Source organism: Equus przewalskii, chromosome 16 (assembly GCF_037783145.1).
Source record: "Equus przewalskii isolate Varuska chromosome 16, EquPr2, whole genome shotgun sequence".
Classification (NCBI taxonomy): Eukaryota; Metazoa; Chordata; class Mammalia; order Perissodactyla; family Equidae; genus Equus; species Equus przewalskii.
In genome coordinates this window covers 50401237-50423574 of record NC_091846.1, presented here as the reverse complement: position 1 = coordinate 50423574, position 22338 = coordinate 50401237, and the positions used below count along the sequence as shown (strand labels likewise).

The 22338-nt window shown below is 37.2% G+C and overlaps 1 protein-coding gene across 39 annotated transcripts in view; it reads right to left on the bottom strand.

The window, feature by feature from the left end:
- SCEL (sciellin) overlaps positions 1–22338 on the bottom strand; it is a 272873-nt gene that overhangs the window by 5459 nt on the left and 245076 nt on the right. For all 39 annotated transcript variants that reach the window (XM_070578988.1, XM_070578995.1, XM_070578989.1 and 36 more), the window contains 8 exons: positions 21731–21790; positions 21530–21589; positions 21104–21160; positions 13170–13232; positions 6780–6872; positions 6006–6077; positions 4094–4168; positions 446–554 (listed from right to left, as the gene is read on the bottom strand). In XM_070578988.1, the coding sequence (XP_070435089.1) occupies positions 446–554; positions 4094–4168; positions 6006–6077; positions 6780–6872; positions 13170–13232; positions 21104–21160; positions 21530–21589; positions 21731–21790 (589 nt within the window). The remainder of the gene's footprint in view (positions 1–445; positions 555–4093; positions 4169–6005; positions 6078–6779; positions 6873–13169; positions 13233–21103; positions 21161–21529; positions 21590–21730; positions 21791–22338) is intronic.

The window sequence follows — 22338 nt, the reverse complement described above, 5'->3', positions numbered from 1 at the left end:
CTCTCAAAAGCAGATTGAGTTTCAACTGCTGTTAAGCCCATCAGTTCTAATTTCATGACGTAAGGAGCTGTTAGCTTTCTTCTCAACAATTTCTTTTCCTTTTTGGATTTCATTATATATTTTATGTAATGCATAATTTACTAAAATGTTGCAAAACTTTTATAAAGAGAACAAGTGTTTATCTTCTTACAAATTTAAATCTCTAAAGTAAGAGTAATAAATGTGTCCGTCGTCAATTCTAAACCTAAAGCCAAGATAGTAATTATAAACTTTGAGGTTTCGGCTGCAGACTCTGAGAAACATTCGAGTCGTGCATTATTAATGTAGATGATAGTGTTTCTGAAAGCTAAATTCATCCCAGGTATTTCATTAAATAATTATTTTTATTCCAGTCCAGTCGTTTTGCAATTTTATATTTACTTAAATGCAATAAACATATCCTTACCTTGAAGCAAGTGGAATGGCAGCAAATTTGTAATTCATCTAAAATCATTTTAGTTTCCACGCCCAAGGGTTTTCGGCAGTAAGTGCACATATCTCTTTCAATGACAGACCTATAGAGACGTAAGCAATTAAAAATAAATTTGTCTTCATGCAAAAGACAGATGTATTCCCCATAAATTCATGTGGAAATGATATGTTCATTTTGTTCATACTTTAGGAAATTGCATAAAAATCAAGGAAAGTTCAGAGTTTACTTATTCTAGTGATAGAATTGATTCTTCTGCTTACCTCAAAATGATATCAAAGAATTAACATGAAGAAAGGCTCAAATTATTAATTCATTAGCAATCAAGAGTGCATCTGGGCAGGGCAAAGATGTTCACAGTATCCTAATTGAACTAGGTCATAAGTACCCCTTGAAGCTAGAAGAGGGTTTTGAATTATTAATTTACATCTATCATGGAAAAATTATGCTACAGATTAATGTAAAATTTTAACTCTCAAAACATTCAACAAGGCAAAAATAGAAATCCATTTAAAGTGTGTTGGTAAATTTACAAATGATGGGTCTGTAGTACCCTAGACTCTAGGGTCTAGAGTCGCCAAAATGCTCCCCTATGACGCTTTTCTTGGTGTCGTTGTAAGACTCAGAATACTGTACTACTTTTCATGATAAAATTTATATTCTCCAACGAGACATAACCCTACCACCAATTTGATGGGGAAAAAAGAGTTTTGTTATTTATTTTGGAAAAATAATATTCAATAATAAATGAACTGTAGATGTGATCAGCAGAGTCCAAAATACCTTGGATCACAACAAAACGTTAAAAAAGGCTAATAAACGTGTGACTCTTCCTTTTGGAAAGTCTTTTGCAAGGTGTCTTAAATAGCACCTTGCAGAATTGACTAGTTTCAGGGTGTTAGCGTGCAGGTCTGAAATTTCCAGAGTAGGATACATAATGGGGTGGTGAAATAAAAATAGCTAATATTTATATAATGCTAATATGTTTAATGTATGCAGTGCATTTTTCCATGCACTTATATAAACTCATTTGTTCTTCACATCTCTGAGAAGTGGGTATTATTATTTATATCATCATTTTACAGAAGAGGAAACTGAGGCACAGAAGGGTAAGTAATTTGCTCCTGTCATGAAGCCAATGAGTGGCAGAGACAGGATTTGAATGAAGGTCCCAGAGTTCCTGTGCTAACTCTGGGCCTGCCCATGAGGTCTGTCGGGCTCACTGTGTTGAAATGAACTAGTCATGCCCAGGAACCATGATCCTAACATCAAGCCCAGGACTAGAAACAGAGAGGAGGAAAATCAGAAGGGAGGAGGAGGTGGGAGAGGAAAAGGATTAGAGTAGATAAACCCTGTCTCTTTCCACACTTTCGGTCATTCTAGTAACATCTTCCTAACCCTTATGTATATAAATAAGTATTTTCCTCTTTAGTTACTTGCTTATATATTCCTAGAAAATATTTGCCTATGGATAATTCATATATATATACATACATATATATATATAAATGTGCACACACACACACTCAAATTTCCCATGTAAGACCATAAGCACTTCAGAGTAGAACACAAGCACTCTATCATTATTCCATTCCAGAGGCACTGAGATAGGAGCTGGGAATATGAAGAAGAGCGAGACAGCCTCCTCCAATAAGAAGCTTTCTTTCCACTAGGGTTCTTATTGGATTCGATGATGGCAGCACATTATGGATATGTGGACAGAGTTAGGAGAGCAAGTCAAGGAAGTAACTAGTCCCTGGAGCGAAGCAAGGAAAAGTGCCATGTGAGTTAAAGCTTGAAGACAAAGGAGCTCTCAAGGTGAGCTCAGTGAGGTTGGGAGGGGCATTATGGAGGGGTCACAAGGGGAATGAACAGGACCTACCAAGGTGCTGCACAATGAGGGTGTCTGTAGTGACTGACCATCAGTCAGTAATCAGCAGGAGCAGGTTCTGAAGGCTCATAAATAATGTGCGAAGGAATTTAGTCTTTATCCTGTAAAGTGGGAAGCCACTTTAAATGGGATTAACATGCTTAGATAAGAACTGTGGGGACATAGCTAATTTCAAGCAATAATCAACAGAAAAAGTTACTTGATTGACTGGTCTTATAGACAATGGACTTTTGCTCTGATGACTAAGAAAAATTTCAAAGACCACTTGAGGAACAGAACTGAAATTTTTCATATTGAGAGCAGTACCTTTATGAAGAATGCTTTCTTTCCTTAAGTTGACAATAAAAATATGAGCCCAGAGAAAGCTCTGATGTTGGCATTGCCCTTATTAAGACCATGTCACTAGTCAAAGATCTTTTCAAAGCATTATGAAAAATCTAGCTCTGGGTTTTTTGTTGTTGTTATCTAGACAGTGTTTGTGGTTCTAATGCTTGTGTAGGTGACTTCACTCCTCAAAGAGGGGTGACTTAAAGGCGAGACGCTCAGAAGGGGATTGGTAATGGGCAATGTCTTATAAAAGTGACAGAAAGAGGATATAATTTTGATGCCTGGTCCATCAAGGTTAGCAAATGTGACATAGGTTCATTTTTTTAGAAAACATTTATTGAGTACTTGTTACTGAGTACTGTGTTACAGGCTGAGGCTGTGGATAAAAATAAGATTTGTCCTTACTCTCAATAAGTCATATTTCCAGCCCTGCTACAGAGAAACATCATCAGTAGAAGGTTGGACATTATAGCTGGTTTCCAGTGGTTGGCTGGAAATCTGCAGGCCACATTCTCCTGAGCGTCACCTATCTGCTCCACTGAACATTAAATGGTAAAAGAGGATCATCAACAGCAAAAGCCTGGGGTCAGTTTACCAGCGCTAAATTGAACTCATTGCAATCCCCCTCGTGGGAACTGAACCGTGGGCCTGGAGTGGGTCATAGCAGCACAGCCATGCAGCTGTTTGTAAGGTGAACTGGCCTTGGAAAACTGCAAGGAGGGAGGGCCGAGGGCACAGCCTAGTGATGCAAGAAGCCTATCGAGTAATAATGTGGCGGTACCGGAGACTCCTGGGAGTCATCCACAGCAGAGGGGCTGGCCTGGGAGGCAGCTGTAAGGCACAGAAAGCTCTACTGGCATAAAGTGCATCAAAACCAAAGAGCGGCAACAGTCAGGAAGCCAGGGAACAAATTCCTGGCAGCAGAGGGTGTTGTGCTTTGTTCCATTCATACACATGTATAACAATCACCATCAGGAGGGCCATCTCCAAGCACAACGGACAACAAGAATATACATATACAGAGTCAGCTTTCTGGATTCGCAGGTTCGAGATCTACCCATTCAACCAACCTCACATGAAAAGGCGTACAATGCTTGTGTCTGTACTGAACACGTACAGACTTCTTTGTCTTGTCATTATTCCCTGAACAATACACTGCAACAACTATCTACACAGCATTTACATTGTAGTAGGTATTCTAAGCAAACTAGAAATGATTTAAAGTATATAGGAGAATGTGCGTAGGTTATATGCAAATACTATGCCATTTTATATATGGGACTTGAGCATCTGTGGATTTTGGTATCTGTGGGGTCCTGGAACCAATCCCCCTGTGGATACAGAGGGAGGACAGTAATGTATATAAGCATGTGTATATATACTTCTATATACGGAAAAATACTCACCTATCTGAAGTTGAATAAACAGTTTGTATGTATTTTCCAGAGAAGTTCTCCTGATATCCACCCTTTGGTGGTTTACTAGAAACAAACACATACGGACATGTGAGAACCGGGCTATTTCCCTAGTATTGATATATATACCTCCAGGCAGGTGAGGAAGCACACACTTCTCCTCATGGAGCCTCATTCTGCTTCTTTGTGATGTTACAAGCCAGGGAAATGTCCTGACACTTTTTTTTTAATCCAGAGGAGTACTGATATGCAAACCACCCCCAAGTTAACACAAATTGATGTATCTACCAAAGTAAACAGAGAACTGGGCATGGAGTGCAGGAACAAGGGTGAGCAGGAAAAGAAGTTATCGTTTTTAATGAAACTTATACTTCTACCTCCCTCATCTATTTACCAAAAGAAAGCTATATGGAGTCCAACATAGATAAAGGAAATACATGTACCAAGCATGAGCTGGAGCTGGTGCAAGCACATATAGACATATTCTCTTCACATAGAGAAATACTCTTGAACTTTCAGAGAAAGCTATAGAAATTTTTATCTTTACTTGAAAACATCCAAGAAAGAATAGCTTAGAATGAAAGCAAAAAAACTGTAATTTTTAAAAGTCGTCTTCGTTCTATTTCTTAGATTGTTCCAGTTTGTAAATGTCTCTCTTTCCTGGAGACAAATGAAATCTGCAACGCGGTAACCAGCTGGCTGCTCATAATTGCTTCCCACGTACTTACGCTACCTGTGAGTGTATCAGGTCTGCAAGCAATATGTTCCTATTATTTCATACAGGGAGTGATAACTCCACAGCCCTCATTTGAGATTTGTTAATGAGCCATCTCTCCCTCCCTCCTAACTGCCCACGGGCAGACTGCTGTCAGAAATAGAATCTACTTCATAGAACACATAACTCACAATGCTAAATAAGAATGTGTACGTATTTATGCATGGTACATATATCATCACTCCACTTTATTGATGAGGAAACTGAGACATGAAGAGGTTAAGTAGCTTTGCCAAGGCCACATGGACATAAATGACAAACAAAGATTCAATCTCAAGACTGATTCTAGGGCCTCTATACTGAATGGCACTGCCAGTGTAGATTTTAGGAAGAATTGGGTTAAGCAGAAAAATCAAATCTGAGGTTGCGTTTCACAAGGTAAATTATGTGTGGGTTTGAGAAACCTTTTCTTGCATGGCACTCCTGGCACAAACTGTATTTCCAGGAGCCTCCTCCCCGCAGAAGCACTTTCCAGATACTCTGTTATTTGGTCTCTTTGAAGTGGGCTCTGATTAACATGTGTGTCACGAATATCTGCATTTGCATGCCCACCATTACATTACCCCACACTAGGCTAACTCTTGTTTTTATATTCTTTTAAAAGTGAATGGACCATGGATCCCTGACCTTGGTTGACATTTTCCTCAACATCTACCACATTGATGAGCAGATTTTGTAGGACATCAATTCCTTGAAATTTGGGCCAGAGTATATTACTAAAAGTTAGACCTTTTATTTCAGATTAGAGGTAAACAATAATAGATAGAACCATTTAATTAAAGTGTGACCCAAAATTAACATAATATTTGTGACTTTTACAAAGCTTGTTATAAACATATATTCATATATGTTTATGTGAGAACTTTCAAATGGCTATCTATTATGTATACACATGCTATATTAAAATATTATTTAGTCCATCTGATGACTTTTTATGATTATTTGACAACTGCTTAATATTGGAAACATTATAAAGAATTATATACCTAGAACTCAACGTACACTTAAATGGACTTCGATTTGAAAAAAGCCAACATACTCTAAAATAATAGCGTTTCTCCTTAAACATAGATCATTTCAAAATTATAAAATAAATATAGCAAAATAGTGAAAATAAATTTCCAGTACCTATTCTCCACATATGTCCTTGTGTACACAACTGTGTCCTTTGGTCCTGCATGCCTGGTTTCAGCATTGGAGCTGCAATACAAAAATTTTACTTTATTTTTAAAGTTAATTTATAAGGATAATCAAAATAAAAAAGCTATTATGCAATCTAATGCAAAAAATAATCCTCATCTATTCTTTCTAAACTCTAACCTTTGAAATATAAATGTTAAAGTGGTATTAATCCACCTTTGCAAAATTTCTTTATGTCTTCCATAGCATTCTTAACTTTCATGGTGTTGGCCTACTTTTAGAATACTGTTATAAAAACTGGTCTCTCAGTAAATCTGCTGTAGAGTATGAAGTTTATTTTGAATATTTGTGTAATATGTTTTAGTGTCTGTTTCCCTCATGTCCCATTCGTATTTCCAAACCAGAACCTCCCCCACAAACCTCTAACAAAAACCCTAATCAACTAACATGATAACATCTTATTTAATGAAACTTTTAAATCTACCTAAAGAATGTCAACACCAATGTCACAATCATGCCTTTTTAAAAAAAGAAAATTGTAGACTTTGTAGGGAAAAATCACGTCTTACACTTTCCTATCCAGATGTCACAACTTACCAAGGACCAAGATGCTAACTCAACACCTTTGTGTAAGCCTGTTTAGCCACTGATAAAATTAGAAATTTCTTCATTTCAAAGGAAGAGTCAGGTTGTATAAGGGATGTTTTTTAAAAACAGAAGGAGAATAGTCCCTGTCATTTGTTTCATAATTGATCACAGTACCTGAGCGTCTTTCTGGCTTCATAAGAATAGGCAGGGGTTCCAGTGGACTGGGGGTTTAAAGCATCAGTAGATCCATTGACTTGGCCATCTAGCCTGAGAAAGCAAATGCAAATATTTGGCACTTAAAAATTAGGCCACTGGGGCCGGCCCCATGGCTGAGTGGTTAAGTTCGCGTGCTCTGCTTCATCGGCTCAGGGTTTCACTGGTTTGGATTCTGGGCGCGGACATGGCACCACTCATCAGGCCACGTTGAGGCGGTGTCCCACATGCCACAACTAGAAGGACCCACAACTAAGAAAATATATATACAACTATGTACTGGGGGGATTTGGGGAGGAAAAAAAAGAAAAATGGCAAGAGTTATCTCAGGTGCCAATCTTTAAAAAAAAAATTAGGCTACTTAAACATTTTTTGTTTCATTAAAATTCTGTTCAGTTAACATCTTTTTGCATACAGTGAATCTCTTTATGTTTGCCTGCTTTCTGCACAGATACACAAATAGAATACATATACTGTTTTACTTCTCCCAGAGACCACTGTGTTACCTTTAAAAATAGTCTACAGGTATGTGTCACCTTACCTAAGGATAGGATAGAATACATTTTTATCAAGGGCAGGAGCCATCTGAAATTGGTTCCAGTAACGTTTTCACAACAGCAGTGCCATTTTAGAAAGCTTCTCATGTACAATATTTGTTGTTAGTCCCTGGACAAGTCAATTCCAACTCCTAGCAACCCTGTGTAAAGCAGAGCGGAATCCTGCCCCGTCTTTTTGTGCCGTCCTCTCACCTTCTGGTGCTGTATCAGACAATGCTCCACTGCTATTCATGGGGTTTTCATGGCCAGTTTTTTTGGAAGTGGGTGGCCAGGTCCTTCTTCCTTGTCTGTCTTAGTTTGGAAGCTCCGCTGAAAGCTCTTCACCATGGGTGACCCTGCTGGTATTTGACATATTGGTGGCACAGCTTTCAGCATCACAGCAACATGCAGCTGCCACAGTCTGACAGCCGATAGACGGGTGGTGTGGTTCCCTGACCAGGAAACCAACCCAGACTGCCTCAGTGAGAGTGCTGAGTGTTAACCACTAGGGCACCATGTGTACAATATATCTGAGAGTTTAACAATTTACTGAAAATTATCCAGGGGTTACTTTGAGAAATTACAGTTTCCACTTTATTTTTAATGGAAAGCAACGCTTTGAAGATTACAGAACTTTGACCTAGATTTCTGCTAATCTAAAAATGTCACTATGCTTAACAAAGCGTAGGCATGTTTGCTTTTTCTTTTGAAACAGAGGAACATTTTAATGCAGTTATAGTGAAAGTTTAACTCCTTTTCCTCCACCATATTAGTAAACTCTGACACAGGAGAGACACAAAAACCAAGAGCAGAGTTTAAATCTCAATCATGATGTCATTCTCAAACAGGCTGTTCCTTCCATTTCCAGAAAGCTCTTAAAGAAGAGGAAAACATTTATTCACATACTATCATCTCTGACCTCAGAAAATCATCTTCTAGTTTTAAGACAGATGTTTCACAAAACATACAGCTGAGTTAAAATAACACTAAGTAATGAAAATGTGGAATTAATATTATTAGAAGACTTCCTAAAGTGATTATGAAAATATTTCATTCCAGGAATAATGAAACCTAATTATGAATAGTTTGGAGATATTCAAATCATATAATATACAATACAAAATCCAATTTAACAAATAGCTTCAAAGGACAAAGGTTGTCAATGAGTTTGAAATGTGTTTGCATTGTCCTCAGCAATGTAAAATCAAATATCACCAGTTTGCAAAATAAGCAAATGGGAGAGGGAAATAATTTGCAAACAGTACTGTTATGGACTGAATTTTGTCCTCCCAGAATTCATATCTTGAAGCTCTAACCCCAGTGTGATTTGGAGACAGGGCCTATAAGGAGGTGATAAAAGTTAAGTGAGGTCCTAAGGGTAGAGTGTTAATCCCAGAGGACTGGTGTCCTTATAAAAAGAGGAAGAGACACCAGAGATTTCTCTATATGTGTGCACACACACAGAGGAAAGACCTCATGAGGACACAATGAGAAGGCGGCCATCTGTAAGCCAAGAAGAGAGGCTCACGAGAAACCAACCCTGACAGTACCTTGACCTTGGACTTCAGCCTCCAGAACTGGAAGAAAATAAATTTCTGTTGTTTAACCCACCCAGTCTGTAGTAGTTTGTTATGGCAGCCCAAATGGACTAATACAAGTAGCATTTCCTAGCAGTGTTTATAATGAGATTAATGACGATGCCTTCCTGAAAGATTCAATTTTTATAATTATGAATAAAAACCAATTGTTAGTAAATAAATTCGGAATGTGAAACAACAAACTTTTTGATAGATTTTGCTCCTTCAGTAGGTTTGGAGAACGATAGGTTCTTTTAAAAAATAGACCTTTTATTTTGGAATAATTTTAAATGTATAGAAAAATTGCAAAGATAGTGCAGAGAATCTCTGTTCCCCTCACCCAGCCTCTCTTAATGCCAATATCTTACAAAACCATGGTACTTTTGGCAAAACTAAAGAATTAACATTGGTATAATAGTATTAACTAAATTACAGACATTATTTATATTTCATTAGTTTTTCCACTGATGCCCTTTCTCAGTTCCAGAATCTAAATCAAAATATCACTTCCACATAATCATCCTGTCTCTTTAGTCACCTAGGGTCTGTGACAGTTGCTAGGTCTTTCTTTGTTTTTCATGAGATGGCAATAGATTGCATAAAGTAAATTCTATCTTGATGCCAGTTAGCAGTTACACTATTTTTTTTTATTATAATTTAGAACCATAGAAATAGTTAGACAATACTTTGGCAACCAATGAAATAACCAGTAGTGCTTTTTAAAATGCTAATGGATACCACATCCAGATATTCTGATTTAATTGATTTGAGGTACAACTTGGGCACTGGGACTTTTTAAAATCTCTCTAGTGATTCTCACAGGCAAGTCAAGGTCGAGAACCACTGCCTTAGAGGTTGGGCAGTTCAACGTCTTACCCAAATGAGCACTGTTTCTCAAAGTGTGGTCCCTAGATCAGCAGGTGATTCTGATATACACTAACGTTTGGGAACCAGTGCAATAGAAGACTCTCTGCCAAAGTATTCCCCTCAGATGCTTTGAATAATATTCATAAAGGAGAACTCATGACTCACAATGTTTGTTGCTTGACAGCATTACTGTTGAGAAGTTATCCTTCATTGAAACAAATTGCTTAGTTGTAACTTCCAATCAATGGTCATAATTTTGTTCCTTAATTAAATAATAACTCTATAAAATACCCAAACATTGTATTTGGTCTTAAAAAATTCCAAATGGAATTACACTTGAGAAAATGTTTCCTGCACTGGAAATTCACCTTGAAAATTTACCTATCTGGAACCCTCAAGCACTGCTAGCGAGAATATCAAATGGCACAGCTGATTTGAAACACAGTCTGGAGTTCCTCAAATGGTTAAACAGAGTTACTATACAATCCAGCAATTCCACTCCTAGGTATATACCCAAGAGAAATGAAAACATACTCCACACAGAAACTTATATATGAATGTTCATGGCAGTATTATTCACAATAGTGAATTACAATCCAATAGTGGAAACAACCCAAATGTCTATCAGTTGATGAATACATAAACAAAATGCTGTATATCCATACAATGGAACATTATTTGACAATAAAAAGAAATGAAGTACTGATACACACTATAATATGGATGAATCTTGAAAACATTATACTAAGTGAAAGAAGTCAGTCACAAAGGATCACATATTCTATGATTCCATTTATATTAAATGTCCAGGATAGGTAATTCATAGACAGAAAGTAGATTAGTAGTTGCACAGAGCTGAGGGGTTGGGGGAAAATGATGTGGACTGCTAATGGCTATGGGGTTTCTTTTCGAGTTGATGACAATGTTTTAAAATTGATTGTGGTGATGGTTGCACAACTCTGTGAATATACTAATTAGAAAACATATATTTACTTGGGCATCCAATTACTATACAAAGTGAATACATTCATAAAGTGAATCAAGTCTCAATTTAGCAGATTGGCCCAGGATTCTTATTTAGGTTTCCATTGTTTTATTAACCTTAGCAATTTGAGATTAAACAGCATAAAACAATTTCAACTGATAAACATCCATATTGCTACAAACTTTACAAATTTCTTTTGCATAAAGAATAAAAGCTTATTAAGAACTTGCCATTTGGTACCATATGTGTTAGAGTTTACATCTATAAAACTGTCAAGGTCTTGAGCTCTTGCAGAAATTACAAATTTTAAAACTATAAAAAGAAATACTCTACTGTAGAAAAATAAGGCGAGGACTTAATGCCAGAACACTTGGCTTCATTCTGCCTCTCTAATTTACTAACCTAATCAAGTCTCACTCGCTGATCCTCAATTTTCTTTCTGTTAATTATTTACCCATTTTGAGAGTCAAGCAAACTTTCCTTTCTGTAGCCAGAATACATAAGTACAAAAATTGAGGCCAGAGATTTCTTCTTTTCTTACTCTTTTTCAAGTCAAAATTTTTATTACAATTGTTCTGTCGGTGTTTGGATAGTGGTTACATTTTCCATTTAATTCGTAAATAGCAGAAACATGAGAAATCATACTGTAGGGATTATGATAGGACTGAAGGAGAATGAATCCCACCTGGAAACAGAACTCAGAGATCAACAAGTGGTTCTGTCATGGTGGTAGTTAAAGCCTCTGAATGTAGTAACTGAATGTGACGATCACCATCCCACTGGGGAGAGGGTGGGTGCATTTGTGAATGTGTATGTGATAGCTGGATTATGTCAGGCAGGAGGCACAGATGAAATTGCAGGAACGGAAAGGAGAGTGTGTGCAATTTATACTCAGCCATGGTGTTTTCCATCTACACGCCTTCTATGCAGATGGCCACACCCACGATGCCTGCTAAAGGAGGCCAGACAGACCATGGAAAGACAGAGTAAGCTGAAGTTATGAGGAAGCAGAAACTAGGAGGTAGCAAAAGTTCTTGGCTATCAAAGAGATAAAGAGTCAAGAATAAGGAAGCCAATAGGTAGAGGGAGGAGCAGGAGAAAGACAGGCAGAAGCCAACACTCAGGAAGTAGCTGAGTTAGATTAACGACAAGGAACTATGGTTATCGTTCAGGGATTCCTGATGGAATGTCCTCTGGTCAAGAATGAACAATCTTCCAGTTCAGGCCTCTATGAAGCGTGGCCACCCAATCATTCTTGCCTTTGAATTTTGATGAAATTCCATCTCCTCATTAATCTTTCCAATAAAATCCCATTTCATGAGCAAGTCCAACTGAAACTGGAGCTCCTCTCAAATAATATTAAATGGGAAGTTCCTTAATTAGATTTAATAATTTATTTGTAGTGTTTTTTACCTTGATCACTTCCAGATAATATTTGAATGAGATTGGTTAATTGTAAGCCCAGTCCTATTCCCAAAACAGTGGATGTATTTCCAGGATAAATAGATCCTATTGAAAATTTATCCTTCCTCTTTCTATCAAAGGCTTGCTTGGGATCACAAAACAAGAAGGCAGAAGATGATTTGGGAAATTAAGGGAATAAAAGGAAACTATCCACCTGTTAAATGCAAGAGACTTTTATAGATATTATGAAAAAAAAATTGAGCCAACTCTTTTCATGCTTTTCTACTCTCTGCACACAATATCAACAACATCATTTTTTTACAATCAAAAAAAATTTTTAAACAGAAAAAGCAGCAGCATTTTAGGAAGGTAGAAAACAGGAACCCATTGTTTTTAGGGTCCCCCCCCAAATGTGGGGGGAAGAATTGCTAAACGTGGAAGAGTTTTTTTAATTCTTTCTTAAGCAGTCTGTGACAGTGAAGTGTGGCTTGTATCCTAATCTTCCTTGTAAAACCAACCAAGGTACCACAGTTTTAAAGCCATTATACTCCGTGGTGTAAAGAAATTTCAAAGTTAGTTCCTTTTTTTGTAGCTGTGATGAATTTGCACATTCTTTTAGCACTATGCATCCAAGGACGAGATTCCCTGAGTGCTTTCTGCACCGCTGAAAACCGACCAAGCAACAGTAAGTAAAAATAAATCTTCACAGCCCCAGTGCAGAGCTCTGAATTTCCATGACGCCTTTCACACTAAGCAGTGGAACAGCAGGCCCTTAGTCAGAAATGTGAACAGAATTCCAACTCAGTTAATTTTTTTCTGTATCAGCTATTACACACCCTGTACATTGTTTTTGGTATTTAGATAGTATTTATATTTAAATACCATAATACAGTTCAACTCCTCAGAAAACTCTTCCAAGGTTATATAATTTATGCAGGCTCATACGGAATTCATAAGAAAAAAGTAAATTATAATGTCTTACCTTCCATTCTTATTTTTAGACACATTGGAATTTACTTCAATTAACTTTTCCAGGTCTTGGTCTCTATAGAAAAAAAAAAAAATATATATATATATATATATACACACATGCACACATACATAATTTAGTTACAATATAATTTTAGGAAATACATATTAGAATAAAATTTTTAAAAATCAGTACATAATCTTAGAAACAGTCATTTGTAGGCTAGAATGATATGGAATATTGAAAAATCTGACATCAAACTATTTGATCTATACAACTCAAGTATGAGAGCATGGATTACATCATGAGAGAGAAATAAAAAACTAGTTTTTTGGAAGGTTTGAGAAATCTGGTCTGAAAAGAAACAACTGACTGATATTCATATTCAGGTAACACTGAATGAGTGCTAACTTTGTGTCACAAAGTACTAACTATATTTCCTCATGGATTATCTCATTCAGATCTCACAAAATCCTGCAGGACAGCACCTGGGGCTCAGAAAGGCTAAATGAATGTTCCAAGGTCAATTAACAAATTTGTAAAAGAGTCAAGATTTGAGGCCGAGCCACCTGCCCATCTGAAATCAATTCTTGGATATTCAATTAGAACTGCATTCCAGCTTTTTGGATCACAGACACCTGAGAAGTCAACCCCAAATTTGAATAAATAATTCACAATGTGGAGGATAAATGGAATGATTAGATTCTTAAATCTTGGGCTGCAGTAACGATTTGACACTCTCTCATGAGAGACAATGTTCTCTGGTATGTTCTTTATATATTTGCTATAACACTGGTAGATCTTGATTTTTTTTTCGTGAGTTTGGAAAAGCCTTTGTCATGAACCGTATGGGTTAGCAGCATCGTTCAGGAGTCAGAACAATGAGGCCATCTCTTCCCCTACTTCCTTGGGCAAGCTAATCAACCTTTCCAAGCTTCATTTTGTAAACCAAGATAACAATACCTAATCTCATAAGTTGTGGTGGGAACGAATGAGTTAATGTAAATAAAATTTGTGTCACAATGACTCCCGTTGTGGGTGAACTGAAGAAGTGTAAATGAACGTTAGTAGAAGTGCAGTGACACAGCAGTAGGCACTAGTGAGTCCAAAATTTTGAGAGACTACCTTTTCAGTTTTATTTCTGCTCTGGCCTTTTACATGTGTGGAATTAACTCCAGTTTTTATAATTCTCCCTTCTCTTGGTCCCGAGCAGTGGATTTAAAGAAGGTTATCATACTTGGAATTAGTATATGGACTCTCACTCACAAAATTAATATTGATAAGGATGAAAAATAAGATAAAAGTTCTCATATTTATACGGAATGAGATTTAATACTCTTTTTATATAACATCCAAACCATCAATAATTGATAAATTTGCAAACTAAGCAGCATTCCATAGCTACACTTAAACTTCACATTTAAAGTACTAGCTGCATATTTTTAAAAATATAAAAATCGTTAAATTATTTTTTAATGTGAGTTACAGCAGAAAATATTCCAATTAGTATATTAAAAAAGCACAGGATTTCAGTAGTAGTTCAGAAGTATCAAAATCATTTGATTCGGCAGTCTGAATGATATAGAATTCAAAATTGACTTCCTCAAGATAACTACTACAACTGAGTAAGGATACCCCCCAGCTCGCATCCTTCAAATTTAGAAATGGAAACTGAGGGCTTTGCATTGGCCTAACCCCTGATGGTCCTTCACTAAGTACTAGAGCCACATTTTTGGCCTCAGGGGCCACCGTACTTTCTTAATAGCCCAGACATTGCCATCCTCCCCTTCACACTTTAAAGTAATACTTTACTACTAAATACTTGGGGACAATAGAATAAAACTAAGTGAAGTATCATGGTATTCCATAATCCAGTTTCCTAGGAATGCCAAACTGGGATGGTTGGCAGTGGTAAATAGTGAAAGATGGCCAGGAAATGTGAGTATTGCAGAATTAGAATTTTGCCCCAGGAAATGATTCTCCTTGTCCTGCTAACCTTGGATAAACCCAGTACCATTCTATAAGGAAGCTGGTGATTTTCATTATGACTTGGGAGTACAGTCACATTACCATGGCCTAACATGGCCTTGCATGTAGTAGCTGCTCCAAAAATACTTGTAGAGTTAAATTCAGTTCTCTTTTCCTCCTTCTCTGGGGGAAATCTATTACTGCCTTACCTAGCTCTGGGAAAAGACATTTCCCAAGGGAAAGATATTAGACCCTGAACCTTTAAGGCAATCAGTCAGCTCCACCCACATCCAGGTACATAGTGTACATGATGATCATGTAGAAAAAGATTAGTAAAGCCAGTGGTGGACATTTCACCTCTATTTGTGTCAATCACCCAGAACCTGCCTTACTTCATCCTTGAATTGTAGATATTTCTTTCCTTTTTTCATAGCTCTCAATCCTGGCTTTGTTTCCTTATTTGGGGATGTTGTTATGGGTCCAATCCTGCCCCCTGCTCCAAATTCACATGTTGAAGTTCTAATGCCAGTATGTCAGAATGTGACTTTATTTGGAGATGGGTTCTTTACAGAGGTAATCAAGTATAAATGAGGTCATTAGGGTGGTCCCTAATCCAATACGATGGGTATCCTTATGAGAAGAAGAAATTTGGACTCAGACACACATAGATGGAAGACAACGTGAAGACACAGGGTGAAGACAAGCCAAGGAGAGAGGCCTAGAGTAGACCCACCCTCTCTGCCCTCAGAAGAAACCAGCGCTACTGACATCTTGATCTTGAGTTCTAGGCTCCAGAACTGTGAGAAAATACATTTTTGTTTTAAGCCATCCAGTCTGTGGCACTTTGTTCTGGCAGCCCTCACAAATTAATACAGATCTGCTTCTGCCCTCACAACACGATTACCTGTAGTTTCTCTGCCTGATGCTGGACATCCTCACTTTCTCTGGCACTTTCCTGTCTTAGCTGCTTCAGACACTGCATCTTTGCTCTGCTTACACTTTTCCCCCTTTCCCCACCTAGTACCCAAGCCTTTTTGGACACCAGCTCTTGTGAGGGAGAGCAGGAATGGATTTGGACGTGAGGAAGGAGAAGAAATCAGAATCTTACAAATCCAACAACTACAGGTAGATAACTCAAAACTGGACCTATTCATGCCTTCAAAGAAGTACATTCCCAAACTGGTATAATTGCAAACCATCAAATAAACCATTTTATTAGTGGTTTCATAGAATTTTTGTTATTTTTATTAAACAGTATCACCTATCAGGTTTGGTAGAGTGGATTATAAAATTTTAATCTGAATAATCTACACTAATACTTAAAGCAAAATAGAAAGTTCCAGATTATGAAAAGTACAAAATGTGTATTTGCTTGTTCACCCTGGTTGATGTCATCAGCTAGATTTGAAGATCCAATAAAAGAAGTTCAGATTGCCCATAAACTCCTCAAGTTGAAAGATTTAAAAATAAATTTCATTCTTTAATTAAGACCACGTCTATTGCATCATGTCTTTTACACCACGGTAGAAGATGAAGAGCTGTGAGTCCAAGTGTGAAAAACCGACTTTTATAGAAGCCCAGCAAATGCTGCAGGGTCGAGCAAAGGCTTGATTCCAAACCCTTTTCACGGCAGTTGCAGTGGAAGGAAGACCTTATAATCCTGACTTGTATAATTTATGAGTAGTTGGAATTAACTCCAAGAAAAGTCACCAATTCTCTGTGATACAGTGAAAAATGCTAAAAAGAAACTGTTGTTAGTTATTGCAACTAAAAATGCTTTTTTAAATGTAGATTTTGAAACATTTAGGAGAAAATATGTTATCTATTTGGAAGGTCATAGCACAAATTTTGAATATAGGCATTTATCCATGTTATAATAATGTAATTTGTTTTTCACTGCCCCACTAAGGAATACAACAGTCCCTTACAGGGCAGATTAAGAAAAAAATACAGATTCTGGGGACCAAGTTATTATCATGTTTCTTATACAACTTTTCCTAGGATAAGCTCTTCATGAGCTTATCAGCTCACTCCCAACTGCTCTTCCTCTCTTATGAGAGTGTGGGAGGTATTTATTAAGAGCTGCAATATGTTTCTCGCTATATAGCTTACTTAAATTGCTTTTGTAGAGTATCAAACACATTTGCAAAATTAAGAGCCTCCATATAAAAAATTTACTATGGTACTTCTTTTTTGCCAAGAACTAAATCTTAGGCACTAAGCTTTAGTTCAAAAGGAATATTTGTCTCTCTGAAAGGAGTGTAGAATACAGTTAGATAACCGGTATAATTCTCCAACAATGCTATTGACATGGCAAAATGGGTCCAGCTTTATATATTTTCATAATTCATTTCAATGAGGGAGTCTTATAGATTTTAAATTAAAGAAATTAACAGGTCTATAGAGAAACTGGACACTTTAGGTATTTTAAGATGCGACCAAGAATTTCAGTGGCTCTAATTCACCAGGGTTCATTGAGATTATGTCATGGGCAAGAGGCAGTCATTTGCTTAAGCAAGGAGATCAGTCTTATATCAGATTCCTTTAGTCTGGTTTCATTCACAGGGGCTCGGAATATTAGAGTTGAAAAGAAATAGGCTTTACCTAGTGGATGATCACAGGGCCTCAATTAGTTTGAGATTTAACCTTTAATTCACAGAATATTTGTTAGGCACCTAGTGTATGCCAGGCATTGTGCTATGCCCTGTAGATAGAAATGAACAAGACAAACCCAATCCTTGCCATTAAAAATCCTATAGTCAGAGAGAGATGATTAAATAATAATTCTCTCTAAGAGACGAATGCCATGGGATGGGGAAGACAGAGAGCTTGATCATATCTAGAAGAAGCATCTGATGCAGATGTAATGGGCCAATGGGGCTTCCCAGAGCCTGAGAGAGAGACATTTAAGCTGACATCTAAAGGATAAGTAGAAGTTATCTATGCAACAGCGATGAAGGAGGAATGAGGAGTGTGAGAGTCAGGGTGTGTGTGAGAGTAGGGATTGCTTGGAGGTGGAGGGTAATAGGGGAGGGGAGTAGAAAGGTCTCTGGAGGCAGGATTGGTGGGCTTTGGAAACCAGGTTAAGGAGTACAGCACCTATCCAATGGCAGTGGGAAGCTACTGAAGGATTTCATCAGAAGAATGAGGTGATCAGATTTGTGTTTTAGGAAGATCACTCTACAATATGGCAAATAGAAGGGCAAAAGGAAGACTGGCAGCAGAGGGACCAATTAGGGGACTGCAGAATAATCTAGACAGTAGTGGCGGGGATGTTGAAGTGTCTCAGTTCCTGAGATAATTAGAAGCATCCAAAGTGACCTATTGATCACCAGAATTGAAGCAATGGAAAGAGTCAAGGTTACCCCTTCCCAGATTTCTGTCTCAAGGAAAAATATGAGAAATATGCAATAGGAAGATGGAAAGGAACTCTTATTGGAACACTAAAAACTTGAAGGTATGTGTCTTAGCAAATAGGAAGCCCTTAAAAAGATGGAAGGATGATACTACAAATAGTTTAGAATTTCTTTTTCTACTTCAGATGAAGGATGTTTTTTCTAACTGTAAAAGCCCAAGTGTCACTAGATGCTTTTCAATCTTCATTTGGGGGCAGCAGTTTATAGGCTGCAGATAAGTGGATATCTCTCTTTAATGTCTGTTCACCAAAATGTGAAACTGTCATCACCAGAAGTCATGCAGTTTCTCCCTGAATAAATGAAAATTCTGTGCACATCTGCATTCATTCAGGTTATTGTGTTCCTAGAAGGAGCTCAGGGACACCTGCTTACATTCTGATCAATGACTGGAGTTTATTCTGCCCCTAACTGTGAATTAAATAGACAGCTGCTGGAAATGCCAGCAAAGTCAGATAAAAAGAACTCTGATTCACTGCTGTTACACTATTAAATAATCAGTGCTCATGTCACACTGAATTGGATATAAAAGTGTATTGTGGCTGGCATTCCTAGGTGGAGGCACTTTAAAATGCCCCCTCTCTCTACCCGTTAAAATCAAGTGGGCAGCATAGACACACTATAGATACATGTGACTGAACCAATTGAATGAAGTCACTTTTTTTCAAATAGGCAGCTTTCCTGTTTGTCTGTTCTGTGATAATTCTTGAACATTCTGGCTGATTATGATCAAATCTGGTGTAACCACTAAAGAATAGTCAGACGTTGCTTAGGTTAGATCTGTGGATCAAGCTGCCATCCGAAAGCAACATCATGGTCAATATTTTTAAATTTCCTTTTTATAGTAATCCATCTATATAAAGGAAATCTCTCCTTTTTATAGATATTTTATTAGGGGTTGCTGAAATACAAACTACCTTTTTATAAAATTAACCTCTTCTAATGAGGCAAAACTCTTATGAGAAAGTTACCATTGTCTGTCAACATAACACGTTTCCCAGAGGGAGGGAGGAGGGAAGGAGGAGAAAGTAAGAAGGGCAAAGTGAGAGAGGGAGGGAAGTGCATTTTGTGGACTCGGCCACCGAGCGACGAACTGGCTACAGTAGAAGATACCGTGAGTTATTCCACATGTGGTTATTAAACCTAACCTCTTCCAGCATGGTTGGGAACCTCCTGAAACTGTTACTAATAGAAAGAAAAATCTACCCCAACCAATACCACTGTGAAGAAGTGGTTCTACTTAGCAAAGATATTTCCATACAATTATCAGTGGCAGGGTTGACACCCAAAATCTGCTGTTATTTCAGCTATGGGAAAACCTCTGTGAGACAAGTACTTTGTCTCCTCCCTGCCATTTTAACAATACTTTTCTAGAATAAATGTATCTAATTGTAGTCCTTTCACTCCCGGGCGGGAGGGGCATTGGAAGGGAAGCGACTGCAGAGAGTATGAAGGATGGAAAGAAGAGGAGAGTCTGAGCTTTTGTTTTTCACAGAACTTTTGTTTGTACTCGAGGTAATGACATCAGAAGGACTTGAGTTTAGATCCAGGATGTATTTTCTTTCTTGAGAAGGTTATTTCATGTCTTTGAGCTATAGTTTTCTCTTCTGTAAAATAGGGTGTATGACATGTTTGTCATGGGATGGCTGTGAGGATTAAATGTATATAAATTGCCAGTCACACCATCAGTGCTCAATAAATGCTACTCTCTAAGTAGCAATTGCTCTTCAGTTACCTTTGTACCTTCCCGCTTCAGAGACGCCAACACCCCAGTGATAAAAACGTACAAAAAAGAAAAAGCAAAATAAAGCACTAATGTAGAAAACAAACTAGGAGACATAAGAGCTTGGTCAATGAGTACATTACACTGTCCTCTTTCTCCCAGCGAGTTCAAAACACTTTTCCATATGTTAATTTGCTTTCTTCATCCAGAACATTGAGACTGTGATTCCCAGCTATATGATTATTATGATAACATTTCAAGTCAGCAGAAGTATTTGGACATTTAATACAATACACTCCAGCGTGTTATCTATTATCTATTAATAAAGCCCTTTTGGTGAAAGATATGACATAAGGACAGTGAATTATAAGATATTTGCAGAACTCAAAATGGAAGTTCAAGGTTAAAATCTGCTGTAATATTTTGCGAGCTCGCACTAGCTGTGGTTCCGTAATTCTGAAGACCCTGAATACCCTTTCCGATGCTCTGTAGGCATCCATGTAAACCACCAGTTAGGTTCAGCTTCTCCAAAATACTTTTTCTTCTTATTTAATTTCATTCATTTTCCATTTCAGTCCTGACACTTCATTTCCTATAAACAACAAATACTAAGTTGTCTTAGTGCAAATAAAAAGCACAGAATTGAGTGCAAAATAGTGCAATTGATTCCAAAAGAATGCAAGGTTTCCTTGCTGACAGGAGATACATGGGTTATCAATGTGTCCTTATTGGAACACTAAAGAAAAAGAGAAGGCTTCTTTAAAAGAGAGAGAGAGAAAAAGAGAAAATTCCTAACCTAGAATGTTGAGAACCTGTCAAGATAGTTAGACAAAGTCACTTACCGCTCCATGTTTCTGAGAGCTGAAGGTTTCACTTTAATAAGATTGTCCAAGTCTTGGCTATTCAAAACAGAAAAAAAGATGTTCAGATTAGTGATAGGTTTTTTGGTTGTGCTAGGTCAATAAAACAACATTTTATTTTATTTTACTGAGGTAACATTGGTTTATAACATTATATAAATTTCAGGTGTACATCATTATGTGTCGATTTCTGTGTAGACTACATCATGTTCACCACCCAAAGACTAATTACTATCCATCACCATACACAGGTGCCTTATCACCCCTTTTACCCTCCTCCCTCCCTGGTTCCCCTCTGGTAACCAATCTATTCTCTGTAACTGTGCAAATAAAACAACACTTTAAATCCACTCCATGCAGGGGCAACAGACAGATGAAAGTGTGAAATGATTGCTTTTATTTGATTACCTCTGATTGCTTCTGATTACTGCAGGATTCACTTTGATGAGGTTATCAAAATCCTTGTTTCTTTAAATAGAAAAAAAAAAGAAAGCCAGATATTATAAAGTTCTTTTGGTAAGATCATTAAGGTCATAAATCTTCTTGAAATGATAATAAAACAAAATATTCTTCCTGACCAAAGTACAAAAATGAATATAGTTCTATTACCTTCGATTGTTGGTGAGAGTTTCAGGATTCACTTTGATGAGTTTATCAAGATCTTGATTTCTTTAAGTGGAAAAACATTAAAGCAGCTTGGGTTAGAGATAATATGAGGGTAAATTGGTTGGAAATAGGAAGAAAGGATTAGCCATCTTATCATTTAGAATGAGACATACTGGTTTAGCATAGGACAGCCTTGAAATAAATTTTTTAACCAATCTAGGGTAGGATGAATTTTGCTGGGTCAGAAAATAAACTACTCTTACTTTACATACTTTATTGCCAGAGCACACCCACAAGAGCATGCTCCCTAAGTGTTCACGGCAAACATCCGGTGATTAACCACTTTTCACTCTCGAATGTTTTCACATTACAAATATATAAACTGATTTTAATGTCCTTGTTATTTTTAAAATCACATTCACGAACTAAAGATATTTTTTGAAACAATAATAAGCTCTAAAATTGGGATTGTACTTAACATAAGGCTTGGCAAAGAGAGTTCCAGCAATCCATCAAAATTGTAACCTTTCTTTTCTCTACAATGACTAAAAAGACAAATTAAAATCAGTTGTTCATGGTCAAATTACATACTCTGAAAACTATCCACTTTC